This window comes from Akebia trifoliata, chromosome 7 (genome assembly GCF_017979445.1).
Source record: "Akebia trifoliata isolate Shusen 1 chromosome 7, ASM1797944v1, whole genome shotgun sequence".
In the NCBI taxonomy this organism is placed as follows: Eukaryota; Viridiplantae; Streptophyta; class Magnoliopsida; order Ranunculales; family Lardizabalaceae; genus Akebia; species Akebia trifoliata.
Genome location: NC_141381.1, coordinates 31254988 through 31281209, shown reverse-complemented (window position 1 = coordinate 31281209; position 26222 = coordinate 31254988). Strand labels below are relative to the sequence as shown.

General features: G+C 34.2%; 3 protein-coding genes across 4 annotated transcripts; 1 reads left to right on the top strand and 2 right to left on the bottom strand.

Moving 5' to 3' along the window:
- Positions 1–2084: 2084 nt before the first annotated feature.
- Positions 2085–4469, bottom strand: LOC147399035 (F-box/kelch-repeat protein At1g74510-like). Of its 2 annotated transcripts, none has more exons than XM_086448429.1 (2): positions 4277–4469; positions 2085–4047 (listed from the first exon to the last, which is right to left on the bottom strand). In XM_086448429.1, exon 2 carries the CDS (start codon positions 3565–3567, stop codon positions 2326–2328), a length of 1242 nt encoding a protein of 413 aa, XP_086304555.1. In that variant the 5' UTR covers positions 3568–4047; positions 4277–4469; the 3' UTR covers positions 2085–2325. The 2 variants fall into 2 exon arrangements, with proteins under 2 accessions (XP_086304555.1, XP_086304554.1); XM_086448428.1 differs by having other exon boundaries at positions 2085–3774.
- An 8354-nt stretch (positions 4470–12823) lies between these two features.
- Positions 12824–18373, top strand: LOC147399034 (Cyclophilin-like peptidyl-prolyl cis-trans isomerase family protein). Its single transcript, XM_086448427.1, has 8 exons — positions 12824–13059; positions 14377–14490; positions 14579–14727; positions 15548–15620; positions 15715–15804; positions 16750–16789; positions 18037–18119; positions 18202–18373. The coding sequence occupies exons 1-8, from the start codon at positions 12955–12957 to the stop codon at positions 18220–18222; spliced, it is 675 nt and encodes a 224-aa protein (XP_086304553.1). The 5' UTR covers positions 12824–12954; the 3' UTR covers positions 18223–18373.
- Positions 18319–20302, bottom strand: LOC147399033 (tubulin alpha chain-like). Its single transcript, XM_086448426.1, has 3 exons — positions 20105–20302; positions 19679–19913; positions 18319–19591 (listed from the first exon to the last, which is right to left on the bottom strand). Exons 1-3 carry the CDS (start codon positions 20195–20197, stop codon positions 18567–18569), a joined length of 1353 nt encoding a protein of 450 aa, XP_086304552.1. The 5' UTR covers positions 20198–20302; the 3' UTR covers positions 18319–18566.
- Between the last annotated feature and the right edge of the window lie 5920 nt (positions 20303–26222).

Here is a 26222-nt window from a genome sequence, read left to right as displayed (position 1 = left end):
TGGGTGGCTACCGAACATCCACTAACTCTAAAATTTAAAATTAAAATTCAACTAATGAAAAACAACTTTTAAAAAAAAAAAAAAAAATTTATATCAAAGTTCATAGAAATTTATCCTTTACAACTTCGAAGCATTGGATCATGTTTTTTATGTCACAAGGTGAGCCCAAGGAACCCCTTAGTAAGGGTGAAATCCTTACCAACTTAGTCAGACTAGTCGAACTCTATCCTAAAATTTATAGTGCCCGTGTCGGAAGGATTAGTCAGGTTCTCTGAGAAAACAGATCAATATTCAGGGCAGCGAAGAAAATGCATGTAAAAATACTCTATAACTTAACAGCTAGGATTTTCTGCTATTGGTTCTCTACTCCCTAATAAAAGCACTGCAGCTTCTATTACATCTTCCACCAACCATCAACGTGAGATTCTTTTTTTCTTTTCCTTTCTTTTTATTTTGGAACTGATGTATCCCGACCAATCCTTGGGGCAAATGCAGTTCCCTCCCGCCACATGCACCAGGTAATTTCTGGGATAATCCCTGTGGGTGACCCCTAAGGAGAGGGATTCAAACTAAAGACCTCCGCTTCCTGAGGCATGGTCTTGGCCATCTCACCAACCCTTGGGAGATTCAAACATGAATTCAGTTTCTTCACGTGGATTTTGAAATTCCAGTTCTAAAGTTTCATTCTGTTCCGTTGTCAGAAGGAAGATTTGATAAAAGCGTTTGATTACAAACCTTTTTAACAACACTTAAAAGAGTTTCAGCTACCTGCATGAGCAGTTAGATGAGATCTCTTACCAACTGCAGAACTGCTGCCCAACTTGAGTTTGTAAAGCACACACTCTAAATCATAAGCCTAGAATGATGGGGAATCTGTCGATCATATGTTGATCCATTGTTCATTTTCTTATAATATTTGGTCGCATTTCCTTGGTCTCTTTGGTTTTAATTGGGTCCCTCCTCGTAAGTTCTCCTCGTTGTTAGTAGAATGGACTAGTAACGTTTTCCATACCAGAAAAAGGATCCTTTGGGCTTTGCTCCCCTCGGCTATCGCTTGGGGGATCTGGAACGAAAGAAACAACAGAGTGTTCAATAATAAGAGTAGTAGCTCTCATGCAGGTTTTTTGGAGATCTTGGGTTTGCTATACCTTTGGTCAAAGCAGAATATAGAGTTCGCGGGGACTACTTTTGACGATTTTGTGTTTAGATGGCACTCTTTTTGTAATTACTAATGTTGTTTTTCCTTGTTTTGGTGTTCTTATTTGAGGCTTCCTCGGCCTCTTTGTTTCTTGTATCTCTTTTCTAATCAATATATTATACTTTTCAAAAAAAAAAAAAAATCATAAGCCTAGAAAACCAAAGACACAAGAAACTCAGAAGATGCGATAATTGCTAAGTTGGTTAAGTCCGTGAGTGTTGATACCATGGCCTGGTTTCAAAACTTACCCAACTTCACCCACTAATTACTAATCACTAACCTGCTTGCTTATCCCAAAAAAAAAAAAAAACCTAATGAACATTGATATATTTATAATTTCGAGCGACTATGGTTATGTTAACTCAATAAATCAGTGTATGAAGGATGGACCACAGAATTCCTCTTTTAAAAATAAAGAGATCTTCGAAATAAAAGATGACACAGTTGCATGTATCTGGTGCATAGAATCAAAGTTCGCTGGTTAAAGTAGGAGTGCTATGTTTATAAAATGACAGTAAGACCAGCTATGCTTAATGGAAATGAATGTTGGACAACCAAGAAGTAATATATGGTAGATTGAGCATAGCAGAGATGAAGATACTGAGATAGATGAGTGAAAAGACTAATAAGATTAGAAATTAACACGTTCATGAAAACATAGGAGTAGCCAAGACGGGTGAAAATTATGTAACACAGCCTTTTGGAACTCATTTTCTATCTTGAAGACAAAATTGAGCACATTAAGGACCAGAAGTCAATTTTACTATCTCCAGTCACTTAAAAAGCTAGCAATATTTCACATATCCTACTAACATTCTATTGATGCTTCAAATTATAAATCCTATTTACTCTATTGAATGATTCCAAGCTTTGAAAGCAATCCTGGTAAAAGATAAAGAGTGAAATATAAAAATTTAATGGGAGAAAGTAAACACAAATAGATAACTTAAGATCTTCTTCCAAGAAATCTATTGGATCTCAAGTAAAATCTGAAATTTCGAGAAAAAGAAGAAAGCTGATATTACCCTTTAGCCAGAACTCTATTTCCTTGAACAACCCAATCTTGTACATCCCATACAACAGGAGGCACATCAACAGTAAACATTGTGTCACCAAAATTTGACACATCAGCATCCCATCACTGCGCAATTATAAACAAAGCTCCCCGAGCGCTTGTTAGCGAGCAGGGTCCACTGTGGTGGACCCTCTCTTGGGACCCATGAATTGAGTTCTATGATCCCTCCACCCAAAGTCCTAGGCCCACCGATCACAATAAGCCGGTCCCCACATGATCTAAATGCCAGACCCCAACCATTCATCGAGACTGCCCGTTCAGGCAATCTGCCCACAGTAACCCACAGGTTCCTCTCTTTGTCATATTTCCTCACCTCCTTCTCCGCATAATCTGCTGCATACAACTCGTTGTTTACGACTGCAACAAGAGGGGGCGCCTCAGTTGGTCCATTTCGCCGAGGGAACATATTAGGGATTACACGCCAAGTCCTTGTCTCTAAATTATATTCCTCCCCGCAGCTAAGCAGTTCTGAATTGCTTCCCCCAATAACATAAAACTTCCCATCCATAAATACTCCTGAACACATCTTCCTCGGCTTATTCATGCTTGGAAGAGTCGCCCAGGTTCCAGTTTCTGAGTTATAAAGCTCAGCTGAATTCAATACCTTCCCTTGTGAATCGCAACCCCCAGCTAGAATAGCAATCTCTCCAAGACTTGCAGATCCAAACAAGCATCTCGGGGTATTCATCGTCATCCCCGAAGACCATGAGATTGTCAAAATACTATACTTCCATATTACATGAGATGTTATCTCTTTCCCAAATACAAGAAGTTCAGTGCCCACAGCTAGGGACTCCTTATCACAACACATAAAACACTCATTTGATGGCATTCTTGGCAAATGCATCCAACGGCGTCGAATGGGATCAAAGGCTTCCCATTCAAGGACATGGCAAGAGAAATAAACCCAATGTTCAATCACTCCCATTAGCCGTCTAAGCCTATAGAGCTCTCCACCCCGAATTAGAGAGCGGAAGCTTCGATTAAGCGAGGCTAGTGAATTGTAATCGGACCTCGAACAGCGGATAAGGCAATTGATCGATATGTCCCTGCCAAGGGACTGTATGAGGGAATTTGAATCCGATTGATCCCCATTATTACTCTGCTGATCGTTTTGGTCAACGGGTGACAGGGAGAGACCTTGCAGCATGTGAATTGTTTCTTCTCTCTTATCCAAATGGCGCTTACCATTGGAGATCTCGAGGAGATTGTAAGTCATGTAAAACCACTTACTTTCTTGCTCGAACGAGCTCGGGAATGCCCTCGAAATCAGATAGGATTGACCCAACAACATTTCTATGGAATTCGACGAGGCACTTAAGAAAATTTACCAATCCAACAAACCCAAACCTCCTTTCTTCCTCGCCAAAATGAAATCTACCACCAAAAAGCCCAGAACAGAAGCCTTTGACCCTCCAGCTACTCCTTTTCTGAACCGAAAGCCCCCCCAATTCGGATGCAAAAATTTTGATATTGTAATCCGAAGTACGCCAAAGAAGCCCTGATTGTTCACGAATTAGAAACAAAAACAAAAAAAATCCATAAACCCCCAAGAAAACGTAAGTTAAGATGAGAAAAACCAACACTTGCGCTACTTCTACCACGTCACAGATCCGAACCCAAAAATCTCAGATCGAAAAAAGATTGAACCTTTTCAACAGTAAGAGATCAGAAACCCCTCTTAAACACCAAATTCCTCAAAAAGAAAAAGAAAAAGTGAAGAACCAGACAACAGAAGATCCAAAAAATCCCATTCGAAAGATCGCTGAAATCTCTGTATACAAAACGAAATCAGAAAATAAATTTGAGGGTCCTTAAGATAAAAATTAAGAGAATCAAATCTCTAAATTTTTTCGCTAATAAAGAAGATGAGAAAATGAGTTTTCTAGCTGTTATTTATAGAAAATTTATAAATCATTAACTTATATTTGCATCTAAGACAGAGAGATAGTTGGAAATCTCGAAAAACGAAAGAAAAAGAACAGAACTATATCTGGACTTACGGATTGGACTGGAAGAAAGAGAAATCGATTGGAATTTAAGATAAATTCCCATTTTTTTCTCCGTTTTGCGTCTATGTCTTCTCGTCCTCTCGATTCTTCGCTCTGCAAATCTCGAAGCCCTGGATCGGGATTTCTCTCTCTCCTTCGGTACCACTCTCTCTCTCTATACTCTTTTTCCAGTCTTTGAAGACTGTGTGGAGCCCACGAAAGCTTTAACGGACGTTTTCGAGCATTACTTTTGGGCACCTGTCAACGCAAAAACGGCCTCCCTCAATTTCTCGCTGAGTCAATTTCTCCTTCTTTGTTTAAACTTTAAAGGGTATTTTAGAATTTATACATACTCCTCCTTGTTTTGGAGGATATTTGAGATAACCCTTTGTCCTTATATTTTGAATAATGATTTTCTAACATTAAAAAAAAAAAAAAAAGTCTTCACTCGGCTGACGTGTCACGGATAAAAAATCATAAATCTATTTTCTCAGGATACACAAATATAAATTCTTATAAAAGATGTGCATTTGTGTATCCCAAGAAAATAGAACTATGATTCTGTATTTGTAACATGTTAGTCGAGTATTGATCGAGTGAAGATTTTCTAATTAGAATATCGACATTCTTATATTTTTTAAGAAGAGGGATGATTTTTCGATGCCCCTCTTACACATGCCCCTTGACATGGCATGGGCTAAAATCATAGATTTTCTCGAGATACATAATTGTATATCCTCGTAATTATGTATCTCGAGAAAAAGAATTTATCGTGTTAGCAAATATCATGTCAAGGAGGGGTGGGTGTCAAAGGGAGGCATCAAAAAATTATTGTTCTTTTAAGAATTCGGATCCTATGCATCCAAGGTGGAGGATTGAAACCCCTCCTCCCACGTCTAACACATGTCACGTAAACCATAATTCAATGGGTCAATGCCTAAAATATCTTCTTTTTAAAATGTCCTTGAATTATGGCTTAGGATTGGCATGTGTGGGAGGGGTTTCAATCCTCCAACATGGGCGCATAGGACTATTTTCAATGCAAAATGACTTGAATGTCCTCATCTTCAATTTGTAATTAAAACTCAAAAACCCATGATTTTATTTTCAAGATTGATTTTGAATCCCTTCATTTTTCATTTTCAAAATTGATCATCGTCAATTGTAATAATGTTTCTACATCAACTTAAGTAAAAAATCAAAGATTTTTTACGAAGGTTTAAGGTGAAGTCGAAAATTGACAAATTGAAGACAAGGTTAAATAGATTAAATAAATTTACTAATGTGTTTAAAAGAACTTGAAGATAATGGATTTTGGGAGAAAAATTAAAGAATTCTTTAACAGGAGATTGAAGACGAGGGTATTTAGTTCATTTGCTTTGTATGTAAGAGAAGACTGAGGTCAAGGGTATATTATCCATTTGAAAATATTGGCTATCTCAAACATTCATTAAAATATAGAGGGGTGTTTCTAGATCACCCTTATTTAATGGATGATGTTTGGACTTAAAGAGAATATTCATAAAAATATAGAGGGGTGTTTCTAAATCACCCTTATTTAAAGGTTGATGTTTGGACTTAAAAAGAATATCTATGATGACTCATCTGACTGAATTGTGAAAAGGTCGCATGGAAAGTACTTTGAGTGGGGCCTCCTTTTTTTGTATTTTGTTGGCAGTTACAACTGTTTGACTCACAAGCTTAGGTGATTGATTAGCTCGTGGAAGCTCTGTTGCCGTTAATCATGTACATAATGCTGATGATTAAAAATAGGGCCCACATTTATTAACAAAGTGTTTCCTTCGCTAATCAGTACTTGAGCCGCTCTAAACTAACTTAAAAATAAAAAATAATACCGAGCAGACCTGTCTGTTGCAATTTCATTTAAAAAACTCCCTTACATTATCAAAGTTTAGTTGAGCAAACCTTATTTTATGAATGATGCTATCATGACTAACTTAGTAAGATCTCAAATCTTACTAAGATTATTTGGGCCCTGTGAATTATTAAACTAAACTAACAACACCAACTTGTAGTTTTCATGGAAAAACTTAGATTCAAAAGAAAAATTCTTTTGAGTTTGATCATTGGTGTTGAAATGAAAAGCTATCGAACTTCCAAATTTAAAACTAAAATATTAACTCCTTATTTTTTTTATTTTTTTGTTGTTCATAGAATTTTGTCTTTTATAACCCTCTGGCATTAGATAATATTTTTGAATTCCACAAATTGATTCGATAAAAATCCACCCCAAAGTATGTTAAGTAGCAAATTAACGATATGAATTTAAATTTTATGACGTGGATCCCACTCCAGGATTTACTCAGTAACAAACTTAATAAAGTGAGGTTTGGTGGGTAACAAACTTCATAAAGTAAGGTTCCCTTGGAGTTGTCAGAATTCTAAGGGAGTTTTTGTAATAAAATGCAACAGTTGGATATATTGGGTAAATCTCTAAAAAAAAAAAATACTTAAATACACTCAATTGACTGTGAATGTGTACAAAATCATAGATTTCCTCAAGATACACATGAAAAATTATTAAATGTCTTTTTTTTTAATAATTTAAGTTAGCCTAGTATTAATCTTAATATTTTATACTTGCTGTTCAAATACACTATATTAATTTTAGATTAAATTATTAAACTAGGGCTTTAGTTTTCTTTATTTTAGGAAGGAAAAGCGAGGAGCCCTAGGGGGTGGCTCAATGGCAATTTCGAATCCAGTGAGTGGTGAGAGTTCATAAGTTGTGTGTTCGATACCTAATATGAACAATATTTCCTCAAGGTCACTCACGAGGGCATTCCCTTACTTACCTAGTGCTTGTGATGTGTCGACGTTGCACATGCCTAGGAGATGGTTCCATATGCCTTGGTTTCAGTTTTGGTTCATCCGATCCCCTTAGTTGGAAGTAAGTCTAGACACCCCCACTATATAAAGAAAAAAAAAAAAGGAGAAACATGACATGAGTCATGCATACCAATTTTTCATGTTAGTTGTCCCAAACGTGACATGTAGCACATCTTTTGGTAAATCTCAAGGAGTTGACATAATGGCAAGTTGAGGCTTGATAAACTTCTCATGAAGGGTAAATCAAGTGTTCAAAACCAAACAAAACAATGAATTTCGTAAGGGGGGGGAGGGGGAGGGGGAGGGGGATTCAACCAATTGCATGTATAACTTTTTGAGAGGGCGATGTGTGTGACTATGAGATTAGTCTCACTCAAAAGGGTGGGAATACTCACGATAAGAAGACGAAAAAAAAATTTTGATAGACTTCACACCAAAATATGTTAAGAAGACCCTTGCCACCTCTCTCAATGATGGATATGTCTTAGGATTGCATGCTAACACTCAGAAGATGAGAGTGGGTGATTTCTTATTTGATTTATGTTACGTCAAATTTACGTGAAAACTTTCAAGTTGACTTTGATGATTCTAATAAAAATATATCAATTTATAAATATTTAAAAATAAATAATAATTTTACATTTTATTTCTCTCAAAAAATATTATATGGAACCAAATAACCAGTTGAAGCTTTTTTTACTTAACTTCTTACATTTTCGACCAGATTTGCCCAAGTTGAGGAGTTGATTAGTTGTTCATTGAGTTAAGGATTTTAGGGACTTGAAAATCAATCTAGTCAAGCTAACTTGACTTAGTTTAATTTAGTCAACTCAACTATTTATTTATTTTTTAAAGAAACATAAGATACAACTTTTGATGAAATTGAATGAAAAATTAAAATTTATTTGACTCTTAAATTTCCATAGAAGAGCATACTAACAAATGATAATAAAGAAAGATCATTTTGGAAGATTATCATTTAAAGAGAATAACAACAAAAACTGTTAGGTAAACGTCACCTCCAACTATTGTCAGAAAAAATAAATGATCAACCTCTACACCTATATAGGCCACCCTTTCTATTTAACTCTATAGGGAATTTGATTTTCACAACTTTATTTAAAAGAAAGGAACAAAAATCCGTGAATTTCGCCTAATGGGTTTGGCTTTAATCATTGAGAGTGACTATGCTCCATTAAAAGAGTTGAGAAAGATTAAAAAATAAAAAAAAACAGCATCTTTTTTTTTTTTCATTTATTTATTCTTTAATATGTTGGGTTTCATTTCTTGAATGACTTTACACATTGAAAGGAGATGCCTTCTTTCTATTAAGGACAAGAATTGAGACAATAGCCAATTTTCTTGAAGGATTATAGATGTGTAAGTGTAATTTCAACGTTATTAATACTGTCGATGTTGTCGATTTGAGTTTTGGAGTGCAAAAATTACAATTCCAACGCACAACCCATTACATGTCAGATTTTAGATCTTCTAAATCTCAGGATTATAAATTCACTGCTCCTCTCACTTATCTCATTTTTTTTTTTTGTGGGAGGGAATCAAAATTAGACGATTAGAGTAGATTTTAAGGGTAGGTTTATGATCGTTGGAGCTTGTTTCTTTGTTTAAGAATTCTAGAATCAAAGCTTTGAAACAACACCAATTGGACCACCACTAACCTTCATTAATGATGTCGATTCACAATCTCTCTCTCTCAAGCATTGAACCAGATTGTTGGAGATGAAGATGTAGTTGGATCTTGACGTCCCATTATTTACTTATTTACACCCCAATTAAAAATAAAGAAAATTAGTGAACGATGAGATCAATAATAATTGGAGTGCCAATAAAAAATTAATTTGAAATAAAATTGAATAAAAAAATATTTATAAATAACAAATTTAGATAACATGATTGAAGTGCATATCCATGGATATCAATAATTTCCTACCCATAACCACTAAAATGAGTATGGGTCTCGATAGTACGGTTAGAGTTGCTCTTAGTGCCTTTAAAATCTTTCGTGGAGTCTCCATTTCTAGAGGATGGCCTCCAAATTTATTATTTTACAAATTCAACTCACTCACCTCTCTTAATCATGGCAACCCACAACCCACATAAATGCGAATCTTCTTCTTTTTTCATAAAAGAAGATATTTTAGATATGTTATATGACTTTGGATGTGATATAAATTGGTTAGGTTAAATGTGTTTCTTGATAATCTTTGAATTTGGTGGAGAGCTACTCATTTCTCTTTTTCATGTTTAGAAGCACTTTTAGAAGTTATAATAAACCTTTGATAAAGATTGAAGAAGTACTTATTGCAAAAATCATGTTTTTAGATGCGAAAAGGAGATGCATAACTTTCCTTACTAATGAAAGTGTGTGCGTAAATAACTAAATATCAAAAGATTGGACAAGTAATTTTGTTAAAGTATGGACTGTTTCTGTACTTTTCTCTAGAATGGAAAATCCACGTTTAATATTTGATTGATGAAAAACATGCCACATGCGATGCGATATGTGGATTGATCAACATGAATGCATCACAATGCTTGGATTTATATGGTTAAGTGGGCCCAATTTTATAATGTGTGACAGCTAGTACAACCTAATAATTGAAACTTGAACTAATCTTAGCAGGACTCAGACGGCTTCAAAATTTTGAAGGACCCCCTTCTCATTATAAGACACGTGGAGCTTCAAATTTATTTATCACCCCTACATTTCTGTCAAAATTTGGAATACCTCCTTGAAAATACTCTGTATTCCAATGGAGAGGGTTTCTTCAAAATTTTGAAACGGCCTACCTAAATAAATGAGTTTCTCTCCATTTCTACTATTGGGATTGTCAAGTGGGGGAGAGAAGAGAAATTCAATTTCTCTTCCGTCATGTTTGGATCGAGGAGAGAAATTTTAGATAACTTTGGAATATTAAGAGTCGTGATTTTTTTACTCTCCCTGTACTCTCTTGACGGGCATGTGCACAGAACTATAAATATGTCCAATTCTGTACTCGAGGAAAGACCTATGGTTCTATGCACAGGCCACATTAGGAGCGTGAAGGGAGAGTATGTCAGATGGGGAGTCAAGTTATCATTATTCATTTACTAAAAATGAGATAAATAATACACGCATACGAAGTTTAACAAAAATAAGTGTAGAAGAATTTTTAATTTTTTTTAGTGGGCATGTATCAATTTAAGATAGACTTATGATCTAACTTGGTACCTGTTCCTATAAAATATGACAAGTGTCTACATGGTACGTTTTAGTTGGTGTTTAAAACAAGTCAGGTCTCTAATCAAGTTGTTCACGCAGCTTGATGTGTTTATTTCCTAATCAAATTGTGCATCATAGACATCGTTTCTATCTATAGAAACGAATAGAAATGAGATACCATATGAGATCTTGACTCCTTAAGATATGTGAGGTAGCAATTAATTATGTTCAAATCTTTAATAAATAACATTAATCTACTGTTTCGTTTTTTTGATGGGTAAGGTGGAAACATTAAAGTTGTTTGACAATATTTCAAACCAATTGAGCTATGAGTCTAAACCCAATGATAACCTGTATTTTCATGTAATTAGATCAAGGTGACTCATGAAATAATACAAAATCATGACAATTGAAATACAAAATCCAATAGAGTTGTGTTGGGGTGACATTGGGATTTACTGTGATTCTCACATTTTTAACATGGGGTGCACAAATAATCATAGACTTGTTTCCTCAAGATACAAGTAAAAAGTATTTATGATTATGTGTGCACCCACGTTAGAAACGTGAGAATCACAGTAAAGCCAATGTCGCCCCAGCATTAGTGAATCCAATATTCCATGTAGAACATTGTAAGATAAATCCCAAATGTTAGATTTCTTATTTTGGGGATTTTTTATTTTATATTTTCAATCAATTTTCATGAGTCAACGTATCACAATTCATCTTCAAAAGACCCATTTTTGAAAAGAATGTTGTTGTCTTGTAAATGCATTTTATTGGCCTCATTATCTTTAAGGACCAGTGAATGAAGTCTACTTCATTAACCAATTAAGCATTTTAGTTGCCTTAAATACAATTGTATTTAAATATAAAAAAAGATAAAATGATTATATAATTGTCCAAATGTAATGTTTAAGGGCATAGAGGTTTGTTAAATTTTGGTAAGACAACAATGAAATTGTTAGGTTCTTACCTTGAAAAAACATCAAAGCGAATGAAGAAATGGGTTGATGAACATCATCGACTAGATACTTTTAAAGTTAGTGACTTAGTTTTCCTCAAGATAGATCAGTTGAGAAGGTTCAACCAAGTTCAACAAGCACACAAAGGCCTAATACAACGTTTGTCCAAATGTAATAGTTAAAGTTAATAAACTAATTCTAGTTGTTCAATCATTTGTTCACTTAGAGTCATCCTTTGATAAATGATCACTATGAGTAAGAATTAATAGAATTCCCTAGATCTATTTCGGAACAACTGTTCGCGACCTAAGATTCTATTTTCTCATCAGTCCAATCATCGTTCACACACTAAAATGTCAATTTTTGGTTGTATGCTCATAGGTACAATAAATTGTTAATGTGCGATAGGAGATGTGATACCTCATATATAAATCTTATCGGATTGTTGATAGATTTGATTTTTCATTGCAACGTCAAGACAAAAAGACCCAAATTATTGACTTCATCATTTTTAAGATTCCTACACCAGTGTTTTTTTTTCGTCTCTCTTCTTCCATGGATTTAATGTGTGTTTGATTATTGTTCTCGATAAAATCATTATTATTTCGTTGAATCTTGAGATATCAATGGTGAACCAAACTTTTACTTCAAAGCATTATACTTAGTTGAGAAGAGGAAAATTACAATTTGCCGAATTCATATTATTTTCTCATAGGATAATTGAAAAGAGTCGTGATAATTTGACGCCACACTCTGACATACGTCTCCATCATAGAACTGTAGATTATTTGCCTCGGGATACACAAAAAATATTTATGGTTCCATGATGTATAGTACATAGAACCATAATCTTTTTCCTTATGTATCTCGAAGAAAAAGATCTATGGTCTATGCACTGCCATGTTAGGGAGCGTACGTCTTAGAATGTCAGTTTATCACGACTCAAAAAAAAAAAACTGTTTTACGAAATAGTGAATTTTTACTCACATTAACCAAAATATTTTAATTTTGAAAGCAGAAAATTATCAATTTCAGATTTAAAATGGGCAATGTGCTATTTTAATAATATTTCAATTTTTAGTGCATGTTTTGATATTCATTTATTTATTTATACAAAAATAGGATACTGGTAGTTGTTAGTATAAATCTACTCAGACATAAATAAATTTAAATATTTTGATTCGTTCAAATCAGATGGTTCAAACATGCCAACATGGCAATTTTTTTTGGTTGGAAATCGGTATATTTTAGTAATTATTATTTGTATAAAATATATATATTTTTTAAATCTAGAGTAGAATCTACTCGGGCACCTTATAATATAAAGTTATAATAATTGTTTTTTTAAATATAAATATATATTAATAAATAATTTGAAACTAAATTAAACGGTTTGATTCGGAGTTTCGTATAAGCGAAATGACTCGGACAAGTCAACACGGTATCGATGGGGGGGCGAGACGATATAGCGGGTTCAGAAACCCGCGATCGTGGCATCGTGCACATAAAAATACTCCAATCAATGGTCCCCAGTACGTATTGGGCAGAAAATCGTAACGGTGCGCATTACGCACTGCGTGTATCTTATTTTTTCGTGCTGAAGAACTGAAGAAGACGACTATAACTTGGGTCTCGCGCCACGTCAAATCAAAATGAAGAACACCACTTTCGTTTCGATTCTTGCTTGCCTCTTTCTCGCTTTCGCTCGAGTCTTCTCTGAAGAACCCCAACTCGGATCGGCTCGCGTAGTTTTCCAGGTCTGTTTTCTTGATACAGATCCATCTCTCGCTTTCAGTTTTTAATTATATTTATTTTTTCTTTGTAGATTTCTTTATTAGCATTTGTTTTTCTGTCAATTAGTTCAGATTTCGTGGTTTGTGGTTGAATTTCACTGAACGAAGAAATCCTCTATAAGGATTAGTCAAAAGCTAGTTATGATATTGCAGAAATTGATCTACATTGATCTTTTGTGATTTTCAGTTAATTTCTTTTACTCTTCTAGGAAAAATTGACATTTGTGTTTTTTTCTCGTAGATTCAACTTGAATTTTGGGCACATTAGGGGAGAGTATTTGAATAGTAGTGTGTGTATTTGCCTAATTGTCATATATATATCTTACTTGAATTCTTTAGATTTCTTAATTTTCATATTTAGATTTAAAGAAAATTTTGTCTGGTTTGCATGATCCAGCCTATTCATCTGCATTAGTAAAATCTTTGGATATCTTAGAATATTATACTAGGAAGTTATGGGATTGGCAATTATTGATCATAAATATGGTAATTGTAGGTTATATAAAGCTTTCTAATTCTCCATGACCATCAATGAAGAAGATATTCTAGTGCCTAGCACATTTAGGAGTTTGATTCACCCCTCAAAGTGAATCATTACTTGGATGCTTACCAGTATATGATTTTTTTTTGACGATTTAGTTCGATATTACACAAGTAATTCATCACCTCTCGTCCTCAAAAAAAAAAAAAACTGTTCATGCTCTCAAGAAACTTTCTGTGAATGAGGACCACATTTACACATATATTAGTAGTCATAACATTTAATGCTATATCCAGTTTGGGTTCTAGCACATTGGCCTCCAAATCCCCAATTGATTTCATACAAGCAAACATCTCAACCCCGTCAAGAAGAATATAAAAAGGCCCAAGGAATCAAAACAAGGAAGACAGAGTTCTAGAGGAAGAGGCACATCTTAATCACCTACCAATCTTCTCCAACACAATCAAACTCATTCTTCTTCAAGTCATTGATCGATTGCGCATGAGAAACATCTTGTCGAAACCTACAATCTGTTAAACTACTTCTCATCAACAAATATAGATGAGTGAATCCTTAGAGCAGAGAAACTATTTTTATTGTTAAGTAGTTATCTAGTTGGTTTGATTACACTTAAGTAAGTCCCAAAAGGGTTGCTCCACGGAAAAGTATTTTATTTATAAATTTAATCAATTATAGTAAGAACAGTTGATTCTAATAAAAAGTTTGTAATAGGATGTACTAAGTAATTGTATCTTTATGTTGATTAGATCTTTTAATAGTGCATTGGAATTTTTATGCAGACGAACTATGGGGACATTGAGTTTGGATTTTATCCTAGTGTTGCTCCCAAAACTGTTGATCACATTTTCAAACTTGTTCGCTTGGGCTGCTTTAATACCAATCACTTCTTCCGGGTAGTCACTGGAACTTACAGTACTTTTTTTTATTAAGTAGATAGAGGGAATTATCTCATTTTGATAACTAAATTTAAAATTGATGTAGGTTGATAAGGGCTTTGTTGCCCAAGTGGCAGATGTTGTAGGTGGCAGATCAGCTCCTTTAAATGAAGAGCAAAGGGAGGAGGCTGAAAAAACTGTTGTTGGTGAATTTAGTGATGTTAAACATGTAAGAGGCATTCTTTCAATGGGAAGGTAAAGTATTTTTAGAATCTATTTTCCTCATAAGCAACATAAACCTTGACATTGCCTAATCACCCCGATTCATTTATCTATTATTTTTGTCTTTTGCATGATTGTTGCTAGAATTATTTCAGCTTAGACCTTGAAAGATTATTGGAGTTCTCTCTTAATATTAAGTTTGATATTAAAATCTATTTTCAGTTCAATTAGACCTTGAGCCCACGGATGATTATTTTTTCTGAATTTGGTACTTACCCTACTGATGATTAGATAAAATGGTTATACTTAGTGTCATTCTTAATCCCTAAATTTTAACAGTTTGGGGTTTTTATGGGATGAAACTGAAGCTATATGACTTTGAGAGCTTCCCACCACTAAAAAACATAACATTCAATTAACATATCCCTAAAAGAAAATGTCCTTAATCTCATGGGAGTAAGGCTTGTAGCTTTACTCATTATGATAATTTCTTCAATGAAGGAGACGACCAGATTTCAATTGGATCACTAAAGAACAATTTTGCAAAAGCTTTTTTGTTTTAGGACATTCGAAGTGACCATTTACTTGGGATGGTGGTAATCATATTGGGAAAAAAATCTATGTTCACATTCTTTGCGAAAATAGAAGTCATGTGGGCAAAACTTAAATACCAAGTCTCTCTTCATAAAAGCATTACTTTAAAACATTCATCCTCCATGTACTTTCTCTCCAGCTTCTTAAATCTTGTAGCCATCACAACTCGACCTGGGATCTCTTCTGAGTTTCAGACTTTTGTGGATAATTTGAGAAGCTTGGGTTGTTCAATATCACATCTGATTGTGTTTTGGTGTAGGTATTCTGACCCAAACAGTGCATCATCCTCGTTTTCAATACTTCTAGGGGATGCCCCTCACCTTGATAGCCAGGTGCTCTTGTTATATTTGACTAATGATATTGTAAATGGTGATTTAAAAATGTAGTTCTGACATGGTTCATTTTGTAATGCATTGCCAACGTCAGTATGCAATATTTGGCAAAGTTACTAAAGGTGACGAGATGTTAAGAAAGCTTGAGGAACTCCCTACTCGCCGAGAGGGGATCTTTGTAATGGTAATTTCATTTATACACATAGATCTTCTGTTACGCTCTTAATTGGATGATTTGTTATCTAGGACATGTAAATATCTGTTTCTGTTTGTATATCTGTAACTACATAAAAAAAAGTCATGCTTCATTTTCTCCAAATTTTATTGGTTCGGGCACATCTTGGACATTGAGTCATCATGGAGTTTTGACTTTTGACACTCATATTTTGACCTTTTTCTTGTTGTTACAACTGATTCATAATCAAACTTCTGCTATTTTAGGATTCTACTGACCTTCAAATAAAACGTGAAAAAGTGTCCCATGTAAGGTGGGAATATTGATTCCACCATGTAAGGGAGATGGATTAACAAGAGGGGCTCGTGGTTTCGTCTAAGAGAGACTGGGATTGTAAAGTCTTGATTTAAGTTGACCGGTCAATGGGGAGGGTTGTCTTGGCTGAAAGACCTAAATGCCCTTAAAGGTAAACTAACAGAGTTGTGTGAGACGCCCAAAATTGTCACCCTATTATTATCTTTTTATCTTACTAATATGTGTGCAGTTATAGTTACAGCTGTTTGTGTATGTATGTAACAATATATTTTAATACTGTGATGAAGAGGAATACTATTAGAAAGCTGTCCTCTTTTCCTCTTTTGGGCCCATGAGACAGCTCCATGCCCAAGCTCGGAAGCTCAGACTCTGGATGAGTCGTGCTTCACTTGAAGGAGATCTTAAGGCCCTACATCTGACCTAATACTTTATACGATAATTAACATCCATTGCTTGCACCAACCACCTGATTGAGATGAAATTATGAACTTAGAATGACTACTATTTTATTGTGATTTGTGATAGTTAAGTATCAGTACCATGCAAGGCTTCAACAATTAAAATAATTGGTTTAAAATTGCCCTTCAGTTAGCACTATGCCTTTTGAGAACTGAATTGATTACTCTTTTCATTTTTCAGCCAACTGAGCGCATCACCATTTTGTCAACCTACTTTTACGGTGAGCATCAAACAACCTTGTACATAATTTAGTTGATGTTGTTTTTCCTCTTTTGCTTGTTCTTATTAAGTTACCTGACGCATCCATGTTTGATATGTGAGATGTACAAGGATGTAAAGGATAACTATGGCACCCATAGCTGTATAGGTTAGGACGTATGCACTTTTTATGAACAGCTTCTCTATACAGGTTCTCATTCCAAGTATGTCAGGTCCATGTCAACAACCATTTGATTGTTCCTACTTGGATCATCTTTTCCATGTACTGTCAACTCAATTCTACGAACAACATCTATATACACTTGGTGCTCATTCCAAGCATAGTAAGAAAATTCAGATTCTCCTATTATTCGGGGAGTGGCCAGTTCCGTTAATTTGGGAAATTTTGACAAAAAAAAAGTTCAGGAAGAGTGATATATATATTTTCAATATATTCTAAAATAGGTGTATTTTTCACATACATTACATATTAAATCTAGATTAAAAATGTCATAATAATAAAGATAATTTTTTTATTGATAAACTGTGATAGTAAAAGTTATAAGCTTAAGTATAATCATTTGAAGGGGATTAACAAAAAATATTTATAAGGTGAGGGGCGTTAAAAAGAAAGGTAAGAAAGATTTTTACACGGTGGGCCAATGAGGCATTAAGAAAGAGAAATGTTTACTAACGGGTTGTTAAGATAGCGGAATCTTTGGAAGCCAATTTAACCAGTTTCTTATCTTAATCAGCGAATGAGCAATTTATCTGCTGACTTAAAATTGTGTGGTTAATTGGCGATTAGATAGATGTACCCCCGAATCTTCGCGCAGTTTTGATTGCTCCCTCTTGGATCATCTTTTCCATGAAATGTCAACTCTATCGGATGACTTTCTTCACAAATAAATTTATTCAAGGGATCTGCTAACCGACTCAAGGGTTGTAGAGAACGATGGTCCCCCATGCTAGAGTGGGCCATATCCATTCAAACCTTGATTATCTGTGTCCGCCGTGAACATCACATATATATGAGTATAGTAGGAACCTAACATTGTACAGAAAGAATAAGATACAACAATATTGTGTTAGTTTTTTGTTGTTGGTTGTGTTAGTAAATTCTTCAAGACGTCTTTTCCAATATTCGAACATGTTTTTATTCTTGTCATGGGGCTTTTTCACGACCCTTTTTATGTAGCATATAATTGCTCATTTCGGTTCTATCAGATTTGGGTTGTGTGTTTTACTAAATTTTTTCTCTGCTACTAGATACCAAGATGGAGACATGTGAACAGGAGACTACAATTCTGAAAAGAAGGCTTGCAGCATCAGCAATTGAAATTGAAGTTCAGGTATAGACTCCTATAATTGCAATTTTCAAGTCGTCCAAAAAAATAAGAAGAAAAGACTAATTAATTCTGGGCAATATTGCAGAGAATGAAATGCTTCCCATGATTCAAGCACTAATCAGATTGACACAAACGTCAGAAGTGCACACTTTTTTCAAGGTATCTCTATACACTTGAATTGTGCATGAAAACTATAAAGATATGTCACTGAAGCAACATTTCTTTTGCAAACTTTCTAATTAAATAGAATTTAGATAGATGTATGTCCATCAAAGTTGATTCCAACATAACCTAAGACAAACAGAACCCAAAAAGATGAAGCTACTAGCATAATAAAAAAGTTGACTGATCCCATCATAGACCAATGAGTCTATTGGTTTTCAAGTTCATCACGAAGCCAGCCTTTATCTAGTTCTACCTATTTTGATATTTCGAAATGGGTACATCTATCTAGTATTCATCCCCTTCATCTTCATCTCCTTCAGCAGACTCTGCCCCAACTTCCTCATAGTCCTTCTCCAGAGCAGCCAAATCCTCCCGAGCTTCCGAAAACTCTCCTTCCTCCATTCCCTCACCAACATACCAGTGTACAAATGCACGTTTAGCATACATGAGATCAAACTTATGATCAATCCTTGAAAACACCTCTGCAACACTCGTAGAGTTCGAGATCATGCACACTGCTCTCTGGACCTTGGCCAAGTCTCCACCAGGTACTACTGTAGGGGGTTGGTAATTGATTCCACACTTGAACCCAGTCGGGCACCAGTCCACAAATTGTATGGTCCTCTTTGTCTTTATTGTGGCTACTGCAGCATTCACATCCTTAGGTACCACATCACCTCTGTACATTAAACAGCAAGCCATGTATTTCCCATGACGGGGATCACATTTAGCCATCATGGATGATGGTTCGAATGCACTGTTAGTGATCTCAGCAACAGATAATTGCTCGTGGTATGCCTTCTCTGCTGATATCACAGGGGCATATGAGGAGAGCATGAAATGGATACGTGGGTATGGGACCAGGTTAGTCTGGAACTCTGTGACATCCACATTCAGAGCACCATCAAAGCGGAGAGAGGTTGTTAAGGAGGAAATAACCTGTGATATAAGCCTGTTGAGATTGGTGTAAGTTGGCCTTTCAATGTCTAGTGACCTACGGCAGATGTCATAGATAGCTTCGTTATCTAGGAGTACAGACACATCAGTGTGCTCCAATAGGGAGTGAGTGGATAAGACACTGTTATAGGGTTCAACGACAGAGGTTGAAACCTGAGGAGAGGGGTACACAGTGAAGCCAAGCTTCGATTTCTTTCCATAATCAACTGAAAGCCTTTCAAGAAGTAGAGACCCTAGACCAGACCCGGTCCCACCGCCCACAGCATGGAAAACTAGGAAACCTTGGAGTCCAGTGCAATTATCGGCGAGCTTTCTAATGCGATCTAGGCATATATCGACAATCTCTTTCCCAACTGCGAACAAATAACACCGAAATGTCAAGCATTTTGGAAAATAGTACTGCCTATGAATGAATTACAAAGAGGTGGGAAGTTTCAAACTTGTGTAATGGCCTCTAGCAAAGTTGTTGGCTGCGTCTTCTTTGCCGCTTATGAGTTGCTCGGGGTGGAATAACTGGCGATAGGTACCAGTACGGACCTCATCAATCACAGTGGGTTCGAGATCCAAGAAGACGGCACGGGGAACATATTTCCCTGCACCCGTCTCACTGAAAAATGTGTTGAAGGCATCATCTCCTCCACCCACGGTTTTGTCGCTTGGCATTTGTCCATCGGGCTAGAAAAAACAATTCAGATAATCTAAGTAAATAACAAAATACCCATCAAGCAAATATTGAACATAGGTGTTACTCAGATAACAGAACCAAAAAAGAGAATTTTCTGAATAATCGATTAGAAGTATAGGTTGATCTTTGAGCGATCACTGTACCTACCAAGTGTTTAAACTCAAAAAGTGGTAAAGCATACCTGGATGCCGTGTTCAAGGCAGTAAAGCTCCCAGCAGGCATTCCCGACCTGGATACCGGCCTGACCAATGTGGATTGAGATGCACTCCCTCATATTTTTTTTGCCTCCTTGTTGAGAGAGAGAGAGAGAGAGATGCCTAGGTGTATACAAAGACGCCTTGGCAAGACTCAAAAGACCTGAGAGCAGTCTAGCTGGGGGAAGGCAGGGAGTCTTATAAAGACGATAGAACTTGCCGTTGGAATTAAAGCATTGTTTTTGAAATTTGAAATGGTTTTTGGCGGGATCCAACTGGTCTTGACTTTAAACGATAAAGTTGATAGTGGATTTTGAAATTCGAATTTCCAAAGCCAGACGGCCTTTTAGTTACGTGGCTTCGTCTGCTTGCCAACGTATTAATGTTCAAAGAGGAATGCTAACACTCTCTTACGTGGCAACACGTCAATTGTAGAAAAGCTTGAGTTTTTGTTTCATTCCTTCTAGGGGTGTCAATGGGTACCTATTTACCCGGAACCGAAAACTCCGATTTTGGTTCTCTTTTCATTGGAATCGAATAGTGTCGGGTCTAATATGGAATTCAATCGATAGGAATCAAAGCCATTACGTTCTATCCAGTGGATACCTACAGATATCCGGAATCGATTTATTTTGTCATTTATTTTTTATATTATACATGATTCAAGGTAATCCTATATTTTAAAATTAACATATATGATATAAAGTTTTTCAAATTTCATATAAACTAAATATTTGAACTTAAGATGAGTCATTTCTTTTTAAATTTATTACTTGTAAAGAAAATAAATTTTAATATTTGAAAATAAAAGGCATTAAATTATCATTTTAGTATAACAAATTATTATTAAGTTGATACTTTATAAATAATATGTTATTTTTTAGAAGGAATTTTTTTTATATAATGATTTTGAAATAATTTTTTTCATTCGATTCTCGAGAATTGGAATTGACGGGTACCCGTGATTTTTTATGGTTTCGGTTCCGATTCCACTTATTCTAAAATCGGAACCAGAACCGATAAAATATAAAAGTTATGGTTCCAAATATCATAGGAACCAAATCGGAATCGACCCATTGACACCCGTAGTTCCTTCAATTTTTTCCCCATTATATTCAAGAGACCTCTTCCTATTCTCAAATTTTTCCCCATTATATTCAAGAGACCTCTTCCTATTCTCAAAATTGTGAGATGCCCCTTGACTTTATCTCATTCAAGATGTTAAGATGATTGGCGTTGGGAAGAAAAAATAAATCAAAGTTTTTATGTCATTTTCAATTAATCTATGAGAGAAGACCAAGGTCAAGGGGCATGTCACGATTTTGAGAATGGGAGGTATCTTAAAAAATAACAATGAAGAAACACAACAAAAAGGGTATTGCTGAAGTAACTGTCGTGGATGTGTGTCATCTAGATCGTCATAAATGTTCCCCACAATGTAAATTTCAATGATAGTTCAGCACTACTCAAACAAAAACTCAAGCTTTTCTACAAGAGATTGTGGTACTAGCATTCTTCAAGATTTAAAAAAAAAAATTACTAGAACTTCCTTGTTTTTGTGCCAAAATTCTTACCCAAACTCATAAAAAATGATTTGAAAAACACAAACAAAACACATCTAAATTATTTGTACATCAGAACACATAATGGTAGATTTCACTCTACTATAATTTTGTGGGGTATAAAAATTGAGACAGAATAGTAAGATTCACATATTCCACTTTAGTGTCTTTCCTCTTCTTTCCCCTTTAACTTTATAATAAAACACAATGATGGATCTCACTCTCTATCTCAAGATTTGTATTCATAAACAATGTATTTCGAGAACAAACTTGATCTTTTTTTCTTTTGAAAAATACCCCCTTAAGCCCAAACAGGAAGGCCATGTTGTAGGCACGAGCAAACTTCCAGTGTAAGTACAAATCCAACCACCTAGAAGTATCCTCGTGGAAGATAAGTACAGGCATATAAATTATATGTTATTGATAAAGTTATTTATTCATATATGGCTCATTAACTCAGGAGTAAAGTCATATACATCAACTTTTCTGATATTTATGATAATTATTATTACTTTTACTAATAAATTAATTTTAATGTTTAAATATTTTTGTGCCTAAAATTTTTATACATTTGCATTGTCACTCATAATTTTTTAGAGTATCCTAAATTTATACTTCTAAAAATAATTCTATTTAAAAAAATCCATTATATTTTAATAATTAAATGTTTTAATTTTTATTGATATTTGTCACATATTTTACTGATTAGTCATCAATTTTTCTTGTTAATAAGATCACATTTTGACATTTTGTGAGACTTTAATTGGTAAATAATCATGCCTTGTTTCCTAGTATCTTTTTAATAGGGGTGCAACTTGGTCCAGTTTAAACCGATAATTGAACCAAACCAATAGCTTTGGACTGGGTTGGTTCAATTTGGAATAAGTTATGATTCAGTTTTGGATCAAGAAAATGAAGAACCAATCAATTTGGTCCAATTCTCGGTTTAAGGCTTGGATAGAATCAAATCAAATCGAGAATGGAACCCTTATATAATACATAAATATACATTAATTTATTAAGAATTATTTTATGAGTTATGGATAGATTTATTACTTTTTATTGATAGATTAATGATTTATTATATCAAATTTCATGTTTATTATTTATTATTTATTATTTTTGTTAAAAATATGTTTTTTCCAAGTTGGTTGATAGGATATTGGCAACCAATGGAACCAAACCTAGCTTTATTTGGTTTGGTAAGTTAGTTTTGTTTTTTCATTGTCTACTTGTTTTTCTTTCTAAATAAGTCATTGTAAAAGAATTTCCCACATATCATTAGAGCATAGGAGAGGAAGATGAAGGAATCAATAACAATCAATAACATGAAAACTTTGTTAAAGAAGACCTCTTCTTTGTTGGGATTGAGACTACTAAGAAGAATGTTGTTGGGAAACATACTTTGGACATCTGTATAACCTTCGAAGAAGATCATTGATCAATTATGAAGTTAATTATTACACCCCTCATCTTTATTATTGTAATGAAAGAAGATGGAGTAGAAGTGGTTCGACACTAAAATTTGAATCCTACAAGTACCCTCATCATTATCTTTACCATTATAACGAGAGAAGACATAATAGAAATGGTTCGAGATCAAAAGTTGAATCCCACAATTATCCCAATTTTTTAATGTAAGTTTGATCAAAAACCAAGAAAATGACAATTCTACACCGTATAATACAATGGTTAATTTTCAAAAATATATTTATATGTATTCTTAAAAGTCTTTTCATTAATATTTTAATTTACATATAGGCCTTTATATGATACATGTGGTATAGGAGTATCAATGCATCAAATTAGATATTAACCATTTTCAGATACGATATAGGGACCTTATTTGATAATGTGTTTAAAATATATGAGTGACGTATATTTATATTTAGTATCAATGTTGTTGTATACAATTGCATATGCCGACTTAGCTAAAAAAATCATATATGCCATTATGGCCTATACAATTATATCATTATGTGATGGCATATACAATATGCCATGAGATATTTTTCAAACGGTCAAAACTTGACCATTGGATAAAAACTTACTATTTAAATATATATATATATATATATATATATATATATATATATATATATATATATATTATAAGCCCCACCCGTTCCTGTAACATTTTAATCTATTTATATCCTCATTTTTGGCTCCCTTCTAACTTCTAGTTTTTATTATAACAATCTAACTATATTTTCTACATATTTTACTCCCCAAATCACTTGCATCAAATTCAAATGGAAAATCAAGATTCAATAACACAAGATTGAAGGATTTTGCTATATTCAAGAATTCATCATCGAAGAAGCAAGAATTTTCTTTTCCTCCAAGTTATTGGACTGATTTCAAACTATTGAAATTTTGGATGGGATTCTAAACAATTACGTACATACCATATCGGATCTGGTTTGGACTCAATTGCATCTGTTAGGACTTACCCACATCAGTCAAATTGATTGTTTATGTATTAATCCTCCAAAAGTTCTTCCTATAGGAGTAGTAGTAATATATAAGACATAATAAAATGTAATATCAAGCCTTTTATATTAGGAGAAAATATAAAAATAAGAAATAAATCAACTAAAAATATGGAGAAAATACAAAAAAATAAATTGGTGCTAATGCTACCACTATTTAAGCGTTAGGCTAGCCTGACTACCCTAAATAAGATATTGAACTTGGTAAAATAACACCACAGCCTTCTAGACTTCATGGCCTTGATCAGCTTTGATCCAAGATTTTGAAAATGGACCATCGCCAAACTCTTAAATTTCAAACTCAAATCTGGCGGTGAAAAGTTTTTTTTTTTTTTTGAAGTTTTTAAAATTATGTGATCTATTATGTATAAATAGACCAGAACCTATCAATTTATATACTAAACCACCAATAATTAGAATCTATTATGTATAAATTATTTAAATATCTACCGACTTTAGCTTCTACATCTGAAATAAGTAGATCCAAAATTAAGATAATTGATTTAAATTTTAACAAATATCAGTTAAACAAATCTCCATTGATGTCCATAGGTGTCGTATGTTCAGATTGGCTCGTTACTACCAATCTAATTGTACCCATCCAGTAATGGTTACATATGTATAGGACTAAATTGAGAAGAGTACAAATATATCATTTAAACAGGTATCCATTGACATCGGTAGGTGTCGTACATTCAGGTTGGCTTGGTACTACTAATTAAGTTGTATTCATTAATAGTTACACATGTGTAAGGCCAAATCGTGAAGAGTAGAGATATATCGTAATACGTTTCCATTTACGTCTGTAGGTGTCATACATTCAGGTTAGTTCTATCCAATGGTTACATATGTATCGAGACAATTGAGAAGAGTACATATATATCACTTAAATAAGTATCATTAATGTCTGCGGGTATCGTACATTTAGATTAGTTTGTTTTTACTATTCAAGTCTTATCTATATAATGGTTACATATGTATAGTGCCAAATTGAGAAGAGTTCATACACATTCGTTAAATAGGTATCCATATTTACGTCTAAAGGTGTGGTTTAATTATTTGATTTAGTACTACTAATCATAGGACCAAATTGAGAAATGCACGACAAGAGTTATGATTCCGATATCATTGGTTTGTACACATTTTAAAAATATTTATCATAAGAATGTATATTCATTTTGAATTTTTTTTATTTTGATCAAAATCATGATTTTAAAACTCGATTTCACGTCTTGTCTCGTCCATTCCCGATACAGAGTTGTCTCAGATGAGTCATCTTGTCTAGTTCGAGTCGTCTTGTTCGACAATGGTTTTAAACCATTTAAAAAAATCTGGAAACATCTGAATTTTTTTTTAAAAGAAGATAAAGGTTTTTTTTACGAAACCCCTTTGTTCTTTTGTTCACTTGATTGAGAAGATGAGAAAAAAATTGATTTATTTGATGAAAATGATAAGGTTTGAAGATGAAAATTGATATATCTTGTTCGTCTCAATTATCTCAGATAAGATTTTCGATATCTCAGCCGAGATGTATCATTCGTCTCGCAAGATTCCACAAAACCCAATAAACACATCTGTCGGTTTCATTGTTGAACAATAAATCTTGGTCAAGCTTTGAAATCATAATCAAAATGGGTACTAGTTGAACCATCCTTTACTTGAATTTAACATTATACCCTAATTTTGAACTTCATACATACATATGAATTTAATATGATTTTTATTTGAGGTTCACCAAATGGGTATTAGGTCAATAAAGTCAAGTGAAAATGGGAATATTTTTTTTAAATAAATAAATATAAAAAAGGTTATATACTTTTTCTAATAAATACAAAAAAAACATGGTTGGGCCCACTATTTAAAAAAAAAAAATCACCCACTTTGGTAAAACACCAAACTATGAAGTAAGGCCTTAGGTTGCCCTGAACCAATTAGTGATTTTGGGACCATGACCATGAGGAGGGATCCAAACCTGAGACATTGAGGTACAGATATGTCGGAAAATGGGGTATCCCTTGTCATCCCTAATTGTACACCAATCACCAATCATC

Coding starts and splice junctions, on each gene's coding strand:
- LOC147399033 (XM_086448426.1), bottom strand. CDS start 20,197: ATGAGGGAGTGCATCTCAATCCACATTGGTCAGGCCGGTATCCAGGTC. Junction 19,914..20,104: donor GCCTTGAACACGGCATCCAG/GTATGCTTTACC, acceptor TGTTTTTTCTAG/CCCGATGGACAAATGCCAAG. Junction 19,592..19,678: donor TGCTAGAGGCCATTACACAA/GTTTGAAACTTC, acceptor ATTTGTTCGCAG/TTGGGAAAGAGATTGTCGAT.
- LOC147399034 (XM_086448427.1), top strand. CDS start 12,955: ATGAAGAACACCACTTTCGTTTCGATTCTTGCTTGCCTCTTTCTCGCT. Junction 16,790..18,036: donor TTTGTCAACCTACTTTTACG/GTGAGCATCAAA, acceptor CTCTGCTACTAG/ATACCAAGATGGAGACATGT. Junction 18,120..18,201: donor CAATTGAAATTGAAGTTCAG/GTATAGACTCCT, acceptor GCAATATTGCAG/AGAATGAAATGCTTCCCATG.
- LOC147399035 (XM_086448429.1), bottom strand. CDS start 3,567: ATGTTGTTGGGTCAATCCTATCTGATTTCGAGGGCATTCCCGAGCTCG.